Source organism: Staurois parvus, unplaced genomic scaffold, assembly GCF_062004578.1.
Source record: "Staurois parvus isolate SC_StPar_1 unplaced genomic scaffold, SC_StPar_1.0 ptg000714l, whole genome shotgun sequence".
Classification (NCBI taxonomy): domain Eukaryota; kingdom Metazoa; phylum Chordata; class Amphibia; order Anura; family Ranidae; genus Staurois; species Staurois parvus.
Genome location: NW_028318510.1, coordinates 3416299 through 3434884, shown reverse-complemented (window position 1 = coordinate 3434884; position 18586 = coordinate 3416299). Strand labels below are relative to the sequence as shown.

The 18586-nt window shown below is 40.2% G+C and overlaps 1 protein-coding gene across 2 annotated transcripts in view; it reads right to left on the bottom strand.

Annotated features, from left to right (window-relative positions):
* Window positions 1–7300: 7300 nt before the first annotated feature.
* The window catches only part of PPWD1 (peptidylprolyl isomerase domain and WD repeat containing 1), a 39126-nt gene continuing 27840 nt past the window's right edge, over window positions 7301–18586 (bottom strand). For both annotated transcript variants that reach the window (XM_089653458.1, XM_089653459.1), the window contains 4 exons: window positions 12976–13157; window positions 12130–12211; window positions 10768–10950; window positions 7301–7572 (listed from right to left, as the gene is read on the bottom strand). In XM_089653458.1, the coding sequence (XP_089509584.1) occupies window positions 7429–7572; window positions 10768–10950; window positions 12130–12211; window positions 12976–13157 (591 nt within the window). In that variant the 3' untranslated portion in view covers window positions 7301–7428. The remainder of the gene's footprint in view (window positions 7573–10767; window positions 10951–12129; window positions 12212–12975; window positions 13158–18586) is intronic.

Sequence of the window (18586 nt, the reverse complement as noted above, 5' to 3'; positions counted from 1 at the left end):
TTGTTGTTAAGGGAGCACCAAAGATTTGGAGGAGGTGCTGACGCTGAATCTCAAAGCCCAAATGTACCTTTTTGTTTTAATGTTTTGCATAGAGCGAGGAAGATTTAAAAATATTTTGTTGTGTTATTACCCCAACCCCCCCCCCGCTTACCATTTACTGTTTTCTGCTCGGTAAGGATACTCACCTAGCCAGCGGATCCAGCATTGGCTTTCTTGGATGCTCCTCGCTGCTGCCATGTTGCCTCCTGAGAGATGCAGGCACTTCTAGGCTCGCCCCCCTCCTCCTAACTGAATGGGATTGCATGCTATGCATCCCAGGAGGCACTAGTATAATTTGCCCAGGCAAATGTAGAAAGTGTAGGGGGAGCTGGCCAAGGCTTTTACACGGGGAAACACAAAAAAAAAAAAAAAATATCTGTGCTGCTGAGGTCTACTTTAAGGTGGCTATACATTACTAAATTATTTTTGTTAAGCTAGCGGCCTGAACAAAAAAAACCTGAAACAATTCTTCCATCCACAAATTGAGGTGGATATGGCAATCCTTCCTGCTCTGTTGTATTCTGACAATGGAAGAGCTGGACACCGCTGCTGTCAGAATATACTGATCCTTGCTGTGTGCTGATCAAATTAAAGTTTTCCAGCAAGCCCATTTATGGGCAATCAGTAGATGGACTGCTCTCAAACAGGACTGCCCATAGATGGATTGAAATTCGTCTGGTTCCTGCTGAACTGTTTGATTGAAATTCAATCTGTAGCCAGCTTTATATTCACTTCTTCTGTCTGGTACCCTTCTCTTGGCCAGGAAGTGAGGAAAGATCTCCTAAAAGAGCATAGTCAGTAATGCCAACCTGATATGTGAGTGCAGTGATTGGCTTTCTTAGCAGTCGCATGATCAGAAGCCATGACCAAGAGGTGCCACATTTTCTTGCCACTATGGTCAAAAAGGAATACTGATTTGTCCCTACTTACCATTAGAAAATCAAATCCAAAAGAAAACATTTACTATACTACAGCAAACTAATTTGTAGATGTGGTGGCTGCATTACATGCTGTTTTCTTTTTTAGCCTCTGTCTTCATCTGGTGAGCCAGCCAGTAGGTTTCTTTTTCATAAGAACAAGCTCTTGGAGATATCAGTTACAGGGATGGAACAAACTATTCAACACTGACGGGCGCTTATAACAATCAATTTATTTATGTAAAACCTTTATCCCAAAAGGGGGGAAAAAAACAAAACAAAAAAAAACTGTTGCTGTAACAGCTTATAGTGTTACCTGGAGTTTGGCTTCAGTTTGTTAGTATATCTAAATATACTAAATCATCCAACATTCTCCTTCCTCCAGCCTGACAATGTTGCTGTCCAAAGGTAGGTGCCCTTGTGCTCCTTCATAGGGAGTGGGGGGCACTCTAATACAGGATGCATATTATTGCCCAGATGACCTGGTGAAAACAGGGGAGGGGCTAAAAAAAATTAAAATGACTGCAGCCACCACATCTACTGATTGGTAAACTGCAGTAGGTTACATTTTTTGGTTTTGAGTTTAATACTGCTTTAAATTTTACTGTGTATGGCCAGCTTTAATAGCATCCAGGAAGGGCTTACATCTACTTTTAAAGTGATTGTAAAGGCTTAACAAAAACTTTTTTTTTTTTAAATGTTTGCTTGTCCTGTGCAATGGTTATGCACAGCGGGAACTGAACCCCTTGAGGGCCCCCCCTAGCAAGCTGCTTGCGAGGTGGGCTCAATCCTGAGCCATGCTGTGTGCATCTATATACCCCCCCCTCAAATTATTTGTCTGACAGCAGCAGAAGCCAATGGCTCCTGAGGCTCTCAGGCTAGCCTGTGAGAAAGAGAAGAGCTGCTGCAGATGGGACAGTGCTGGATTGAGAGAAGACTCAGGTAAGTGTTTAAGGAGGGTACTGGGGGCAGTGAATAGTTAAAGGATTTTTTTTTAATAATGCAGAGAATGCACTAAGTTTTAATTTAAAAAAAACCTTATCTTTAGAACCACTTTAAGTGTCTCTGTGAGTAGCAGTATTTTAACACGGTCATTATTTTACTGTCCTTTAGGATGACAGTTCACTTATATTACCACAACAGTTGTTATGCCTTTAAGACCAGTTGTAGTTTCCTCAAAAACTATACAAATCAAGTTGGATCAAAATGTTTTTGGGTGCATGCAAAGCGAAAACTTTTTTCTGATAAAGTAGGGACTGGTTAAGGTTTTTTTTCCTTGTGTCCCATCCCAGTGACAAGGTGGGAACTAAGAGAAGACCTCTCCAAAGGGATATTTCCATCTTATGCAGGCCATAGACGGGCCATTTATCAGCTGATAAACAAAAAAATCAGTTGGCCCCGTTGCTGATGCTGCCACCAATGTCCACAAAAAATGGCCGGTTTTTGGGGATTTTCCAGCATGACCGATAAAAATAAATGTGAAGATCTGTGAAAAATGGCCAACAGGCTGGCCCCACTAATGGCGTGAATATTGGCTGATTTTTTTTTTTTTGGTGCGGACAAAGATTTGGCCGCTAAATGACCCGTCTATGGCCTGCATTAGACTGTTGTAACCAGACATGCTTTACCAATAGGAAGATTTTCCCTCACTATCTGTAACTACTGACTAATTCCTATCACTATACCAGAGATAACCGTTACTAGGACTAATATAGTGAGATCACAGCAATAAAAACTAGACATATTCTCTAACCCTTCCAACCTTCTATCCAAAACTAAAAAAAATCTTTGAGTTAGACTTCCTCTTTATTCTTTGTTTAAAATGCTCCCCCAGCCGAAAGCTCTCATGCTTGGCAGAAGAACAACTTGTTGAAATAAAATAATTTTTGAGGGAAACAAAACTCAGTACCCAAGTTTTCGATTCATGCAGAAAAAAAATGAGGAGGGCATAGCTCACAGACATTTGTCTAAAGTGAACACGTTTGGAGAAAATGATCATGAGATACAATAGGTAGTACTGTAAAACTAATGCATCTATCTTATTGAACTGAACCTAGAGGACCTATTCACACCTCTACATGCGTTGAAGCAGCGCATTCGTTTTAAATTGGCTTCAAGTGCCTGTGACAACACAGCTCACCACGATGCCCTAGAGCACAGCTGCAATGTAGTCTACAGTGTATATGTGTTGGGGTGCCACACAGAATGAATGCTAACAGGGTTACCATTCAGCACACATCACTTTACAAAACTATAAATCTATTGTACTTTTGTAATATTAGCTGTTATGAGTGTTATAATATCACTACTAGGTGTGCAAATGCCATTACCTACAGAGCATGTGCACAAACACATAGTGCCACTTTGTGAATAGATTTTTTTTTAGATTTATGCTCTACATTGAGCAAAGCATGAAGAAAATAACTGCTAACAGTAAGCACTGGTGCACATCGGTGTGACTTGTCATGACAAGTTGCACTCTATTTATTTTCAGCAATGGAATGGTCCAAATTGGTGTGACTCTGATGAAGTCACATCAATTTTGAAAGTAGTTCCTGCATCTTTTGCGATTTCAAATGTGACTTGCATAGACATCTGTGCATGAAGTTACCCAGATATCTGCCAAGTTGCACTGTCATGAAATTTTGAAATCGTGTGATTTCAAGTGACGTCGCACAAGTTCAAGGTTGGATCCAGTGGGAACCAGGTCTTAATCAGCTTTGTGAATGAAGCCCATTTCTTTTATAATTAGCACCACATCAGAGAAAGTGCAGGGAAGTTTTAGTTTATACCGTGTTCAGGGAATTTGAATGAAAAATTATCAACCTCTAGTGATAGAATTTGAGTTAGAATGCAGTAAAAGCTGTCGGCTTTCCAGAATTGTAAGTGCATTTTCTTTTAGCCAATACCAAGGAAAGGCTTTACAACCGGTAAAGATGTTAGTACTGATAAACACCAAATCTGATATTACCAGGACTCAATTGCCCATAGCAGGAATCCTGCTTGAGTTTGTGTTTTTTTTTTAAATCGAAAGAGATAACTACTATGTACTGCTACTGCATTAGATTATTGGATAACTATTAAGAAGTCCTTTTTGTGGGATTAATCTCACAAGCGTATACTCTCATTTGAAGTCAACTATGACTACTTTTAATTCATATACTGCTAGCGTTAATTAGATAGGAAGGTATATTACATTTACTTTTTTTACATTTATTCACTTACTTCCTGGTTTCTGGCCTAGGCAAATTATGTTCATCCCAAGAGTCTTCAGGAGGGTTATGCACTCCCTCCTGTCTGTGTGCCTGAGCTAACAGCACATGGATTCCAGGAAGCAAAATGCTATATCGTTCTTTTGCCCTTACCCAAGATGGACACAGAAATGCTAGGGGATGGATTTCAAAGTAATTTGCCAGCTAAATAAAGCATGGAAACATGGATGAATGGGCAAGTTTGCTTTGAATATTAAAAATGAATTAAATAGAGCAGCACAGTGGCTAAATGGTTAGCACTTCCACCTGGCAGTACTAGGGTTGTTGGTTCAAATCCCAACTACAGCACCACCTGCTTGGAGTCTGCATGTTCTCCCTGTGCTTGCATGGGTTTCCTCCCACACTCAAAAGACATGCTGGTAGGTTAATTGACTCCTGTCTAATTTTACCCTAGTATGTGTATGTATGAATGTGAGTTAGTGACCTTAGATTGTACACCCGAGGGTTAGGGACTGATGTGAATGTGCAATATATATGTAAAGCGCTGCATATATTGACGATGCTATACAAGTACCTATAATAGTGTTTTTGGTGTGTTTTGCTCAGATACAGTTTAGTTCTGCTTTAAAAAAATAAGTTCACCTTTTAGAACATGTTTTTGCTATGTGTGTTCTATTGGAGAGATTTCAATTTACTTCCTGCCCTGTAGAAACAGGAAGCAAGAAGAAATCTCTCCAAATTGATGGGCAAGTCCTCTCATACAGTTGCCACCACAACATTTTGTTGGAAGATTTCCCCTCTTATTTCTTCTCAAATTACAACTCTAAATTTTAGATTTTCCCACACTTTCAGTCCCAGTGACAATGGTAACTAGGACAAATAAAGAGAATGAAACTCCTTAGTGTCAAGCCAAGACCACCACTGCTGGTAATTGGCAATACAGTGACAAATAGCTCCAGGTAAGGACAGCCTGTTGGATAGTACGGACTCAGCATCACAGCTCTTTGCACACATCAGATACTTGGCACTGGAATTCACAGTGTGTGTAAATACCTGTGCAAATGGAGCCTAAACTTTAAAACAAGGTCCTACTAACCCCCGTGGAGTTATCTTCAAAGTTTGTATCTGAAATTAGTTGTACTTTCTCTTGGTAGCTCATCTTCCCCTGCCAGCAGGGAGTTGCAGCCTGCCAATCACAGTGCATCCAGAAAGTACATGTATGTACAAAAGTATTCCCATCCTTTGCTCAATACTTTGTTGAAGCACCTTTAGCGCCAATAACAGCCTCAAGTCGTTTTGAGTATGATGCTACAAGCTTGGCACACCTATTTTTGGGCAATTTCTCCCCTTCTTCTTTGCAGTACTTCTCAATCTCCATCAGGTTGGATGGGGAGCGTTCATACACAGCCATTTTCAGATCTCTCCAGAGATGTTCAAGTCGGGGCTCTGGCTGGGCCACTCCAGGACATTCACAGAGTTGGCCTGTAGCCACTCCTTTGTTATGTGGGCTGTGTGCTTAGGGTCGTTGTCCTGTTGAAAGATGAACTGACACCCCAGTCTAAGGTCCAGAGCGGTCTGGAACAGGTTTTCCTGGAAAACATCCCTACAGCATGATGCTGCCACCACCATGCTTCACTGTAGGGATGGCATTGGCCAGGGGGTGAGTGTTGCGTGTTGCCTGGTTTCCTCCAGACATGACGCCTGGCATTCAGGCCAAAGAGTTCAATCTTTGTTTCATCAGACCACAGTTTTGTTTCTCATGGTGTCCCTCAGGTGCCTTTTGGCAAACTCCAGGTGGGCTGCCATTTGCCTTTTACTGAGGAGTAGCTTCCGTCTAGCCACTCTACCATACAGGCCTGATTGGTGGAATGCTGCTGAGATGGTTGTTCTTCTGGAAGGTTCTCCTCTCTCCACAGAGAAAAGCTGGAGCTCTTTCAGAGTGCTTGGTTACCTCTGGCTAAGGCCCTTCTCCCTCGATTGCTCATTTTGGCCGGGCAGCCCGCTCTAGGAAGATTCCTGGTGGTGCCAAATTTCTTCCATTTACAGGTGATGGAGGCCACTGTGCTCATTGGGACCTTCAATGCTGCAGAAATTTTTCTGTACCCTTCCCCAGATTTTTGCCTTGATACAATCCTGTCTCGGAGGTCTATGGACAATTCCTTGGACTTCATGGCTTGGTTTGTGCTCTGACATGCACTGTTAACTGTGGGACCTTATCTAGACAGGTTTATGCCTTTCCTAATCATGTCCAATCAACTAAATTTCCCACAGGTGGACTCCAATCAAGTTGTGGAAACATCTCAAGGATGATCAGTGGGAACAGGATGCACAGAGCTCAATTTTGAGTGTCCTGGCAAAGGCTGTGAATACTTATAAAAAAAGAAAAAAACACACATTGTACATTTTTAATAAATTGCAAAGATTTCAAAACTAACTTCTTTCACATTGTCATTATAGGGTATTGTTTGTAGAAAGCTGAGGTAAAAAATTAATTTAATCCATCTTGTAATAAGGCTGTAACATAACAAAATGTGTCAACAGTTAAGCGCTGTGAATACTTTCTGGATGCACTGTATTACTGTAATGCAGTTAAAATACCCTGTGCTGGGAGTGCCTTGGAAAGGTCGACCACTGCTCTCACACGCAAGCAGTGGCCTGTCTCTCAATTGGTCTTAGATACACCCCTAAACAAGACGTCCAGACTCTCCAATGTGCTGCCAGCACAGGGTATTTTAACCCTTGCTGCAGCCTTTAGGAACTAAAAAAAACCCCCACAAAAGTGTATTAATTACTGCATATGCAGCCTGATTGCATTACAGAAAAAAATGCAGAAGTTTCAAATAGGCCTTTATGGAATATAAACATAAAGCAGGTGTACAGGAAGAGGGGAGAGAAGGGCTGAAAAACTGGCAAGAACAGCTTCACTGTTTGTACTGTATTCAATTACTCCACAGTAGCTGTAACTACAGAGATCAGTGAAGGCTTACCTTAAAGCCTATTTACTGCTTGTTATGAATGCGTAAATATTTAAATGCCCATAGCCTTTTATAGTGCAACCTAAAGTATTAAGTCAATTCATAAGCAATTTAATTATTTAAACTTATAATAAAAATACAGTGATCCAACACAAAGCACAGAGATCTAGACATTTTATGTTTATAAAACACAGGTTCATTGAAAGATGTCAACAGCAGAGTCTGCCAAACAATAACACACACACACCATCTGTACACATGCCACAGAATTAAAAACACACCCAGCTATTTGACAGTGATGCTAATAATGGTGATGTCTTCATATGGCTTATCCGTCTTCGGGTTAACTTTGACGTTTGAGATCCTTTGGACGACTTCCATTCCTTTGGTTACTCGCCCGAACACTGTGTGTTTGTTGTCGAGCCAAGGCTGTGAGAAGAGAAAACAGATCATTATCCAACCGAGAATTTGCGTAGAGCCACTTGCCTGTCAGAGGAATATCCCCTTAGCTTTCAGATAGCGCGTTACCTCCTAGGCTGAGGGGGGAACCCACAACATATTAACCTTCTAGACAGGCTGAAGAATTCAAGGTTTGCATACTATATGCCAACACACAGAGAATTGCATACATATGTGAATGATGATTCTGGGAAGACATCGCTGGTTAAGAGAAACAGACCTACTGTGAGGCACTTAAAGTTTAGCGAGGCCCAGACTAATACAATCCTTACTGTGTTGTCATTTGTCAATTAAACCATTAATACCAGATAAAATAAAAGCCACATGAAATGATTAATGCTAAATGACGTCTGTGGTTACAACATCTGTGCTACTCTTGGAACAAAAATGATGTTTTTAGTTTTATTTTGCACAGCTGCACAGCAGAAAGTCTCACTTTGGGGCCCTTTTTTCATAACAGTCACCATTCATTGTCCAGCATAACCCTTGATACGTTTACCCTAATTAAACCACTTTCGATGCAAAACTATTGGCATCTCAGCAAAATCATAGCATAAAGTAAGCATGAATTGTGGGGCCCAAAATAATTTGGTGTCAAATGAGAATGTGGTCCGTCCTAAGATGGCCTCTAGAGCCCATGACTGTGTACAATTCAGCTTGTAATTCTATTGCCAGCCTCCAATGATGATGGCTGCAGAGAATGTACTCCACTATAATGTACTCCACCACTATGATCAAGATCCCACTCTACAGGAGTTCTCCAAAGAAAAGAAAATGCCACACACGTTACTGCAAATCTCTGTGAAGTGAAGGAAATGCCCCTTTAGACAGCTGGTCACTGTAACATGAGTTGCCATTGGAAGATTCTCCTCTATTCCTGTTGTAGTGGCAACTTAAAATTTTTGATTCTTCCTTGCTTTCGGTCCCAGGGATAGTGGTCCCCAAGTCAAATAGAATATATCTCCCCAATTAGGACAAAAACAGCATTAAAGTAGAATTCCAGGGTTACTTTTACTTAAATTGTTCTATTAGTTAACCATTTCCATTACTAACTGATGCCACTACTGTGTGCATTGTAATACACTAGTAGAAGCAGCAAGACTTCCTGCCTGCTACCAGGACTAAATCAAGTTGGCCTGAATGCATTTCCACCACTCAGAAGAAGCTCTATATTCTTATTAATGAATAGAAAGCATCCTCTGATTGACCAAGGTGGAAAAACATGACATTATCTGCCCACCTATTCACCTCGGCCAATTACAGGATGGCAGTTTTCAATTACGAGTGACTAAAACAGTGAACATTGTTTTACACATCCAATCTCTGATTATGCACACCACAAGCCTTGAGAGGTAAACACCGATGAAATGTCAGTGAAATTTAAGAACTGTCAAACCTCCATTAACACTGAAGGTTTTTAAACAAGAAATTGAGAATAATTAAGCCTAAGTTCACAGTGATGCAGTGTGATTTTAACCTGATTTTCAGTGTGATTTTCAAATGCACTTGCAGTGCGACTTGATGCAATTTTGATGTGATTTTGATATATCTACGATTTCCATGCTATGGAAGAAAACCTGCTGGAATTGTAGGACAATAGGGCAGATAAGTGATTTGTTAAATCAGTGCAAGAGCTATGCGTTAATCTTTCTATGCACAGAACCCACTAAGCCCTAAAATATAACTTTTATTCATACACAGCTAAAATAACATGTTGGTCAAAAATGTATGAACCTGCAGATGGATGCAGGGGATAAAAATTCAGGTAGAGAGTATTCAAATGAAGTTTTCCATGAAGAGAAACATTCCCTAACTTTGATCCTATGGGAGGTACTCGTTAGTATGACCAGTTTTTGGATACAAGTAAAGGAATGTTTCTCTTCATGGAAAACCTTATTTGAATACTCCTACCTGAATTTTTATCCCCTGCATCCACCTGCAGGTTCATACATTTTTGCCAACATATGTTATTTTAATAACTTATATTTCAGGGCTTAGAGGGTTCTGTGTGTAGAGAGATTGACGCACAGCTCTCGCAATAATTTACCAGTTGTGATTTCCATACAGTAGCCTGTAATTAATTTGGCTCTGGATAGTCTGGCGAATTTACTGGTTTATAGATAAAGGATTTAAAAGCATTTCCATTTAAGTCTATGGACTAAAGATTCACATCTGAAATTGAACCAGGTCCTAAAGATGTCCGATTACACATGTAAATGAACTACGACCAATAAATATTCTTACTTTCCTTGCACTGGGACACCACACTCCCTCACCTATTGTGTCTGTCTCCACTCTACATTAGCTGTGTGACGGTGTACAATACATCATGAAGACCAGGAAAACAAGTTACTGTTTCTTGGTTTGGTCAACCTCACATATACATTAATGGGACTTTAAGTGTCTCAGCAAATTAATTTTCTTTTTGTAGATCTATACAGGTATCTAACCTGCTGGTGAAATTTATATACAGGTTTGGTAAACACTGAGCATATCTAAAAGGCGTGGTCAAACATCACATTAAATTTTTCGGATGTGCCATTGACTTTTTTTTTTTCGCAATAGGATCATCGAATATACAAAATCTGTCCACAGGAGGCCTTTAAAAAGCCACAGCAAACTTCTGTTTAATATGTCTCTGCCATTTTTTTGCTTCAGTCTTTTCACTGGGTTTTTATATTGTAACATTATGACAATAAATGAAATCATGAGGTAATACAAGAAGAATTCCAGAGAAGGCTTCAAATGTATTGTAGAAAAAAAAAAAAAAAAGTAAATTTGAAATGAGTTATATCAACCCACTGTGGTATGAGAGTGCATTGTAATGGCTAATAACTCAAGATCTAGAAGCATACGTTGACAGGTTAGGTCAAGAATTTACTACTATAGTGCAGTTTTGAATCAGAATGACTTCTACGTTTGCGGACGTTTACATGTAATAACAGAATGTTGGTGAGGGAATAGATGGTAGAGGGGGATAAGAAACAGCTAAATAGGACAGACAAGGGGCTTCTAGAGAAATATTGGTGACATAAGTCAATGAATTCTATTTTCAATTTAATTTTTGTTTTATACACCATTCCAGATATTATACAGGATTGGGACTGGAATGAAGCATATTCTCTATGGTCATAGCAAATATACGAATACATCATACGCTCTTACAGTTGGCACCACTGTCAAAAAGAACTGAGAGCCATTGGTTCCTGGGCCTGCATTAGCCATGCTGAGAGTGTAGGGTCGGTCATGTCTTAGCGTGGCATGGAACTCATCTTCAAACTCTCCACCCCAAATACTTTCTCCACCCATTCCGGTTCCTGTAGGATCTCCTGTTTGAATCATGAAACCCTAGGAAGAAATAGTCAGAAATGTAAATATAAGATGCGAGTCAGGAAAATGCAAGGTATGTTAATTGCAAATGGGAAGTTTGTTTACAGGTACCCAAGTGTATATCAAAAAAGGAAATAAAATACCCAGTTCAACTTGCCAGCCAGCTAGCCAACAACCAAATTAACCTGTCTAATATTGTGCGTTTAAAAACGGGTTTAGTTAGCACACATTTGCAAATACATACGTAAGCCACAGAGTCACGGCACCCCGATATTCTGTGGTCCTAACGATACAAATTTTAAGAGCCCTCACAGTAGAGGCACATGCATTTAATGGATAGACCAAGGGCACAGAATATCAGGGTGCCGTGAGGTGGCTCTGTGGCTTATGTATGTATTTTGCAAATGTGTGCTAGCTAAACCCGTTTTTAAACGCACATTATTAGACAGGTTAATTTGGTTGTTGGCTAGCTGGCTGGCAAGTTGAACTGGGTATTTTCTTTCCTTTTTTTGATATGCGATGCCTGTCCATGTTCATTGCTGCAAAGGCCAGTGACCACCTTCTTGTAACCCATGTGTATATACCTCCCCTCTTACAGTGCATGAGTTGCAAACCTGTGAACTGCCTGAAGTCTCAGCACAAAATGAGAGCATACTCATTATAAAAATTACCACAACCTATAACACAATGCAGTAAACAATGTGTGCTAGATCTGTACACTTGTTTTGTAATCTAGTATAATTTGTATTTAAAGTCTTATGTTCAGTCAAAACATTTTTTTTTTCATTTTGAATAAGCTAGGGGAAGCTTTTTCTGACCACTCTCCAGGGCTCCATTAGGGAGAGTTACCCTCACTTCCTATCCTAGTGATAACATTTTACCAGACACGGGTAAATCTAACAGAGCCCCATGGAATGGTAAAATCTGTCCTAATACTTCTTCATTCAAAAAAAAAAAAAAAAAAAAAGATTTGGCTTTGCGTAAAGTTTAATACAGTTATCCAGCACTTTACACAATGCTCTGACCCTTTTACATTGTCCTTTCCCACAGGAACCTACAATCTAACATCCTCAAACAAAACAAGTTTTTAGGAGCAGAGGATCGATGTATGAACATGGCAACTTCTTCTTTCTGGTGTGGTCATTTCCTACCAGACATTTCAATGCAGATCAATTAAATTACAGTAAACATTCTTACCTTAATGATTCGGTGAAACACATGACTATTGTAGTAACCATTGCGGCTGTGTACACAGAAATTCTCCACGGTTTTGGGACACCTGCATTAAGGTATTTATTGTCTGTGGTTAGCCAGTATGTATTATTTATATATCTTAGGCCCCTATTCCATGACATGTATAAAATAAATTACACTCATAATAAGGTTTCTACATTCCTTAGTACAGTTCCCAAAATACATTTTACCCTGACTGATGTAACGTGGCCTTCCTATGCAATGGCTCTAAATGTTTTCCCTTTATTTAATTATCTGCTAAATGACTCCAAACCGAACAGTTTTTGAAAAGGAAAATCAATGTTTATTGGGTGATCTGGATTATAGAAAACACATTTATATAAGGGGAGTGAGAACTGTTCCTTCAGCACAAATGCAGTAGATAACATTTGCTGATTTTACCAGTTTCTTCCAGTAGCATCACTTGGGCACTACAGCATATACAACTATGGTGATGAGAGTGTGAACAGCCCCTTTACTGGCACAAATCATGCATATTTTGCTCAGGATATCTGGGCATTACACAAATGTCCTATCATGCACCAAACATGAATAGACCATTCACTGACAAAAATAATGCACATTTTGTTCAGGATGTTAAGGCACTACATTTTCCAGCATGCATTCAATAGTTGATTGGCTCCAGTGATCAGGTGGTTTTGAATTTAATTTGTCATCCCATGCACAAGGACAGACAGGGAGAAATGGTGTATTCATGACTGCCAACTCCAGAAATCTTTGTGAGCTAGGTAGGCAAAATGGCCTGATTAATATGTCAGTTTAAAACAATATTTGATTTGTGGCACTTACTCGACAGGAAACAGTTTGACGTGAATATCTCCCATGCTTGTGTGGACGATGGCACTGTCAGAAACACGTTTAGGCCCCTCGGCCTGTGTAGCGGCCATAACCTCTTCTTTTGATGGTTTCTCATTAAAAACATCTCTGTCAGATTCAGCACTTTTTGTGTCTTCTGGCTCTCGCTTGGTAAACTGTAAATCAGACAAACCCATAGCTTACAGTTTTGTCCAGACATCAATGCTTATACCAAATATAAACTCGGATAGCTCTGACAAGGTCCAGACAATGAAGAGCAATCTCTTTGGGGTGCTTCAAAGAAGAACGCAATAGAGAAGGACTATGGAGGTTAAGGAGGAAGTTACATACCACCTTAGATAGAAAGGTAGTTCCCTAGAGTTCCTGATGGGTTCAAAGTGTGGTTTCTGCAGGGCAGAGAGGACCAAATGAAGATCAGGGTGTGAAAAAGGTCTAATCTCTAGACTTCCTTGAATAAAGGTTTTTTACCTGGGAAAATGGTAAAGACCTTTATTCAAAGAATTGCAGATGTAGGTTTTTGGAATAAGATGGACAAGGCAGAAACCTTGAGGCCCCGTTCACACTTGGGTGTTTAGGAATTGTGGGCAGAATTGCACTAATTTTGCCGTGATTCCAAATTGCAGCAAAAACGTGCAACGCGCATTTGGGTGCCATTCCTCCTGAATGGCACCCCAAACACAGTGTGATTTTGCTGCGATTGTTGCGTGATAAAATGCACCTGGCTCACGGGCAAAATTTTGGCCCTGAACTTCATTGCTGTGAAAAATGCTCATCAGGCCGCCATTCAAATAAATGTGCTACCCTATGCGAAACATGTGGAACTGCGCTCACAAACTCACAAGCGCAAATTCTCATTTCCATTACACAATATGAAGAGGGCCTAAGAGTACCTTAAGGCCAAATTTGGGTCAAATTCAGATTGTAGGAAGGTCAGAATTTGAGGCCCAGAAAAACCTCTTGAATTGAAATGCCTTTGTTCACATCAGGCAAAGAAGGATTTCCAGGCACAATAGTACATTTTTCTGAAGTGGCCTTTCTGGCATTGAGCAATGTCAGAATGACAAAATCACCCTTTCCTTCAAGACCTGGTTTTCAACAACCATGCTGTTAAAGCCAGTGACTGGGAAGCAGGATGGAACGGGAACCTGAGACAAGAGGTCTGGCCTGTTTGAAAGAGGCCTCCTTGAAGTTTGAGTATGTCTTTGTACAAAGTTCTCCTGGTCTAGTTTGGTGCAATAAGAATCAATGGTCTCTTCTGGTAATGCCAGTGCCAATGCCTGAATCCTGGTAACCTCTTGGTGGCTGATATAGAAAAGCCCTCCGTCACACCACTTTTGTGCAGAGAACTGGAATAAGTCGGAACAATTTTTCTCCATCCACCTTTCTGTGACCTCTATAGATGTCATGACAAACAGTGGACTGAATTGAGAAGACTAAATATTCATGACTGCCACATTATGTAAACAAATTATCCACTTGTCGATCGGCTGCAGTACATTTACTGTGACCGGCAGGTTGGCTCATACAGGCACAATCACGTACCTATAAATTGCAGCTTTCTTCTGGGTCCACACGGGCATGCTATCAGTCGCTGCAGCATAAGCTGATCAGCAGGTCCCAGACATGATTTATGGCCAGGTTCCACTGATCGGCTGAGCAAATGACAGAAGAGAGCCTTGTGTTGGTAAACAGCACAGGGCTCCCTACAGACAGCAGCGATGTGCAAAGCAGGAAGTAAAAACTGGCACATTATCTAGTAAAATCATCACACAGTATACACACCAAACATTGTTAGGCACACATTTATCCCCTTCACTGCCATAGATGTTAACCCCTTCCCAGCCAGTACAGTGACAGTCTAGATTATTAGCACTGATCACTGTATTAGTGTCACTGGAGATGTCAGTGGCAATTAGTTCCCCCTAGCATCAGTTCGTGTCAGATTGCCCACAGCACTAAAAGGTTGCTGATCATGCCATTACTAGTATAAACAAAAATAAATAAATGTTCCAATATCTATACCATAGTTTGTAGACACTAACTTTCACGCAAACGTATCAATATACACTTATTGGGAAATTGGGCAAAAAAAAAAAGCCAGCGGCAATCAAATACCACCAAAAGAAAGCGTTATTTGTGTGAAAAAAAAATTATATAAATTATGTTTGGGTACAGCACTGCATGACTAGGCAACTGCCAGTTAGAGTAGCGCAGTGCTAAATAGCAAAAAATGGCCTGGTCATGAAGGGGGTAAAATCTTCCAGAGCTCAAGTAGTTATATATACAGTCATGGCCGAAATTGTTGGCACCCTTGATATTTTTCCTGAAAATCAAGTATTTCACACAAAAAAGGTATTGCATTAACACATGTTTTGCTATACACATGTTTATTCCCTTTGTATGTATTGGAACAAATATAAAACAGAGGCAGAAAAGCAAATATGACATAATGTCACACAAAACCCCAAAAATGGGCTGGACAAAAGTATTGGCACCCTTAACTTAATATTTGGTTGCACACCCTTTGGAAAACATAACTGAAATCAGTCGCTTCCTATAACCATCAATAAGCTTCTGACACCTCTCACCCGGAATTTTGGACCACTCTTCCTTTGCAAACAGCTCCAGGTCTCTCTTATTGGAAGGACACCTTTTCCCAACAGCAATTTTAAGATCTCTCCACAGGTGTTCAATGGGATTTAGATCTGGGCTCATTGCTGGCCACTTCAGAACTCTCCAGCGCTTCTTTGCCATCCATTTCTGAGTGCTTTTTGACGTATGTTTGGGGTCATTGTCCTGCTGGAAGACCCAGGATCTTGGACGCAAACCCAGCTTTCTGACACTGGGCCCTACAGTGCGACCCAAAATCCTTTGGTAATCCTCAGATTTCATGATGCCTTGCACACAGTCAAGGCACCCAGTGCCAGAGGCAGCAAAACAACCCCAAAACATCATTGAACCTCCACCATATTTTACCGTAGGTACTGTGTTTTGTTCTTTGTAGGCCTCATTCCGTTTTCGGTAAACAGTAGAATGATGTGCTTTACCGAAAAGCTCTATCTTGGTCTCATCTGTCCACAAGACGTTTTCCCAGAAGGCTTTTGGCTTACTCAAGTACATTTTGGCAAACTGTAGTCTTGCTTTTTTATGTCTCTGTGTCAGCAGTGGGGTCCTCCTGGGTCTCCTGCCATAGCGTTTCATTTCATTTAAATGTCGACGGATAGTTCGCGCTGACACTGATGCTCCCTGAGCCTGCAGGACAGCTTGAATGTCTTTGGAACATGTTTGGGGCTGCTTATCCACCATCCGGACTATTCTGCGTTGCAATCTTTCATCAATTTTCCTCATCCGTCCACGACCAGGGAGATTAGCTACAGTGCCATGGGTTGCAAACTTCTTGATAATGTTGCGCACTGTGGACAAAGGCAAATCTAGTTCTCTGGAGATGGACTTGTAACCTTGAGATTGTTGATATTTTGCCACAATTTTGGTTCTCAGGTCCTCAGACAGTTCTCGTCTCCTCTTTCTGTTGTCCATGCTTAGTGTGGCACAGACAGACACACAATGCAAAGGTTAAGTGAACGTCTCTCCTTTTTATCTGCTTTCAGGTGTGATTTCTATATTGCCCACACCTGTTACTTGCCCCAGGTGAGTTTACAGGAGCATCACATGCTTGTAACATTCTTATTTATCCGCAGTTGTGAAAGGGTGCCAATACTTTTGTCCAGCCCATTTTTGGAGGTTTGTGTGACATTATGTCGAATTTGCTTTCTTTCCTCCCTTTTTTTGTTTTGTCCCAATACACACAAAGGGAATAAACATGTGTATAGCAAAACATGTGTTAATGCAATACGTTTCGTGAGAAATACATGATTTCCTGGAGAAATATCAAGGGTGCCAACAATTTCGGCCATGACTGTATGTTATGGCTGCTCCTACTTAATTTCACAAAAAAAAACAAAACAAATCACAACACACACATTATGACACTTGGGGACTATAGTAAAAATTGCAACTTACAGTATTATTTCTTCTGAGAAAAAGGGGGCATAAAACATTTCCTGAATGATTTAACTGTAAAAGCAAGGAAGCGTAACTTACCAATTTGAGACAGCTGGCGTGTTTTTTTAAATCCTTAAATCACTGAGTATTTCAAAGATGAAGCAAGAGGGCAGCATGTGGCACATAAAACACCACTTTAAAATGCATGTTCTATAGACTAACGCATGAAAATCTCAGAAGATCAGAAGTTCCTAAAGATGCAAACAATCATTCCTTGCTCAAAGGCATTCACCTCATGCACCTTCCCCATGTTTAAACATAAGACACAAAAAACACTTGACTGCCTGCATGCTTTATGTTCAAAAAGCATGTCACATTTAAAAAAAAAAAAAAAAGCTACATTGTTGAAATAAAGCAATGGGAACCTAATGTCAAATACTGGCATAACATACATGTACTTAACCACTTGACCTCCAGAGGATTTACCCCCCTTAATGACCAGGCCTCTTTTTGCTACTCGGCGCTGCACTAATTCAACTGGTAATTGCGCGGTCATACAATGCTGCACCCAGACGAAATTTACGTCCTTTTTTTTCACACAAATAGAGATTTCTTTCTGTGGTATTTGATCACCTGTGCGCTTTTTATTTTTCACGCTATAAACAAAAAAAGGCCAAAAATTTTGAAGAAAAACAATATTTTCTACTTTCAGCTATAAAAAATATATAATAAACTCAAAGTTGTTTATAAATTTAGGCCAAAATATATTCTGCTACATGTTTTTGGTAAAAAAAAATCCCAATGAGTGTTTATTGATTGTTTTGTGTGAAAGTTATAGCGTCTACAAACTATGATATAGATACTGCAATTTACAAACCTTTTTTTGCTATACAGTGCTTCGCTAGTTAACGGACAATTGCGTGGTCTTGCAACACGGTACATAAATGAAATTTACATCCTTTTTTTCCCCCACAAATTGAGCTTTCTGTCGGTGGTATTTGATCGCCTGTGCGGTTTTTATTTTTTGCGCTATAAAAAAAAAGGCTGACAATTTTGAGGAAAAAAAAACAATATTTTGGACTTTTTGCTATAAAACATTTCCAGTAAAAAAAAAGTAAAAATCAAATTTAGTCATAAATTTCTGCCAAAATGCATTATGCAACATGTCTTTGCTAAAAAAAAAAAACCCAATAAGTGTAAATTAATTGGTTTACGTGAAAGTTATAACGTTTACAAATGGCGGGAAAAATACTGGGATTTTTAGGTTTTTTTTATACTAATAACGGCGGCGATCAGCGACTTATGGCGGCGATCAGCAACTTATGGCGGGACTGCGGCGGACATTCTGACATTGGGGGGTACTGACTTGGGGTCACTGACATCCCCAGTGACACCAATACAGTGATCAGTGCAAAAAAAAACACTGACACTGTACTAATGGCACTGCGGAGGAAGGGGTTAACTTTATTTTTCAGGGAAGGGTTATTTGTGTGAGGGGGAGTGTTTTACTAGGGGGCGGGGGTGTGTGCTGGATGGGGACAGGCTGATCGGGAGAGAGAAACTCTTCTGTCCCGATCAGCTT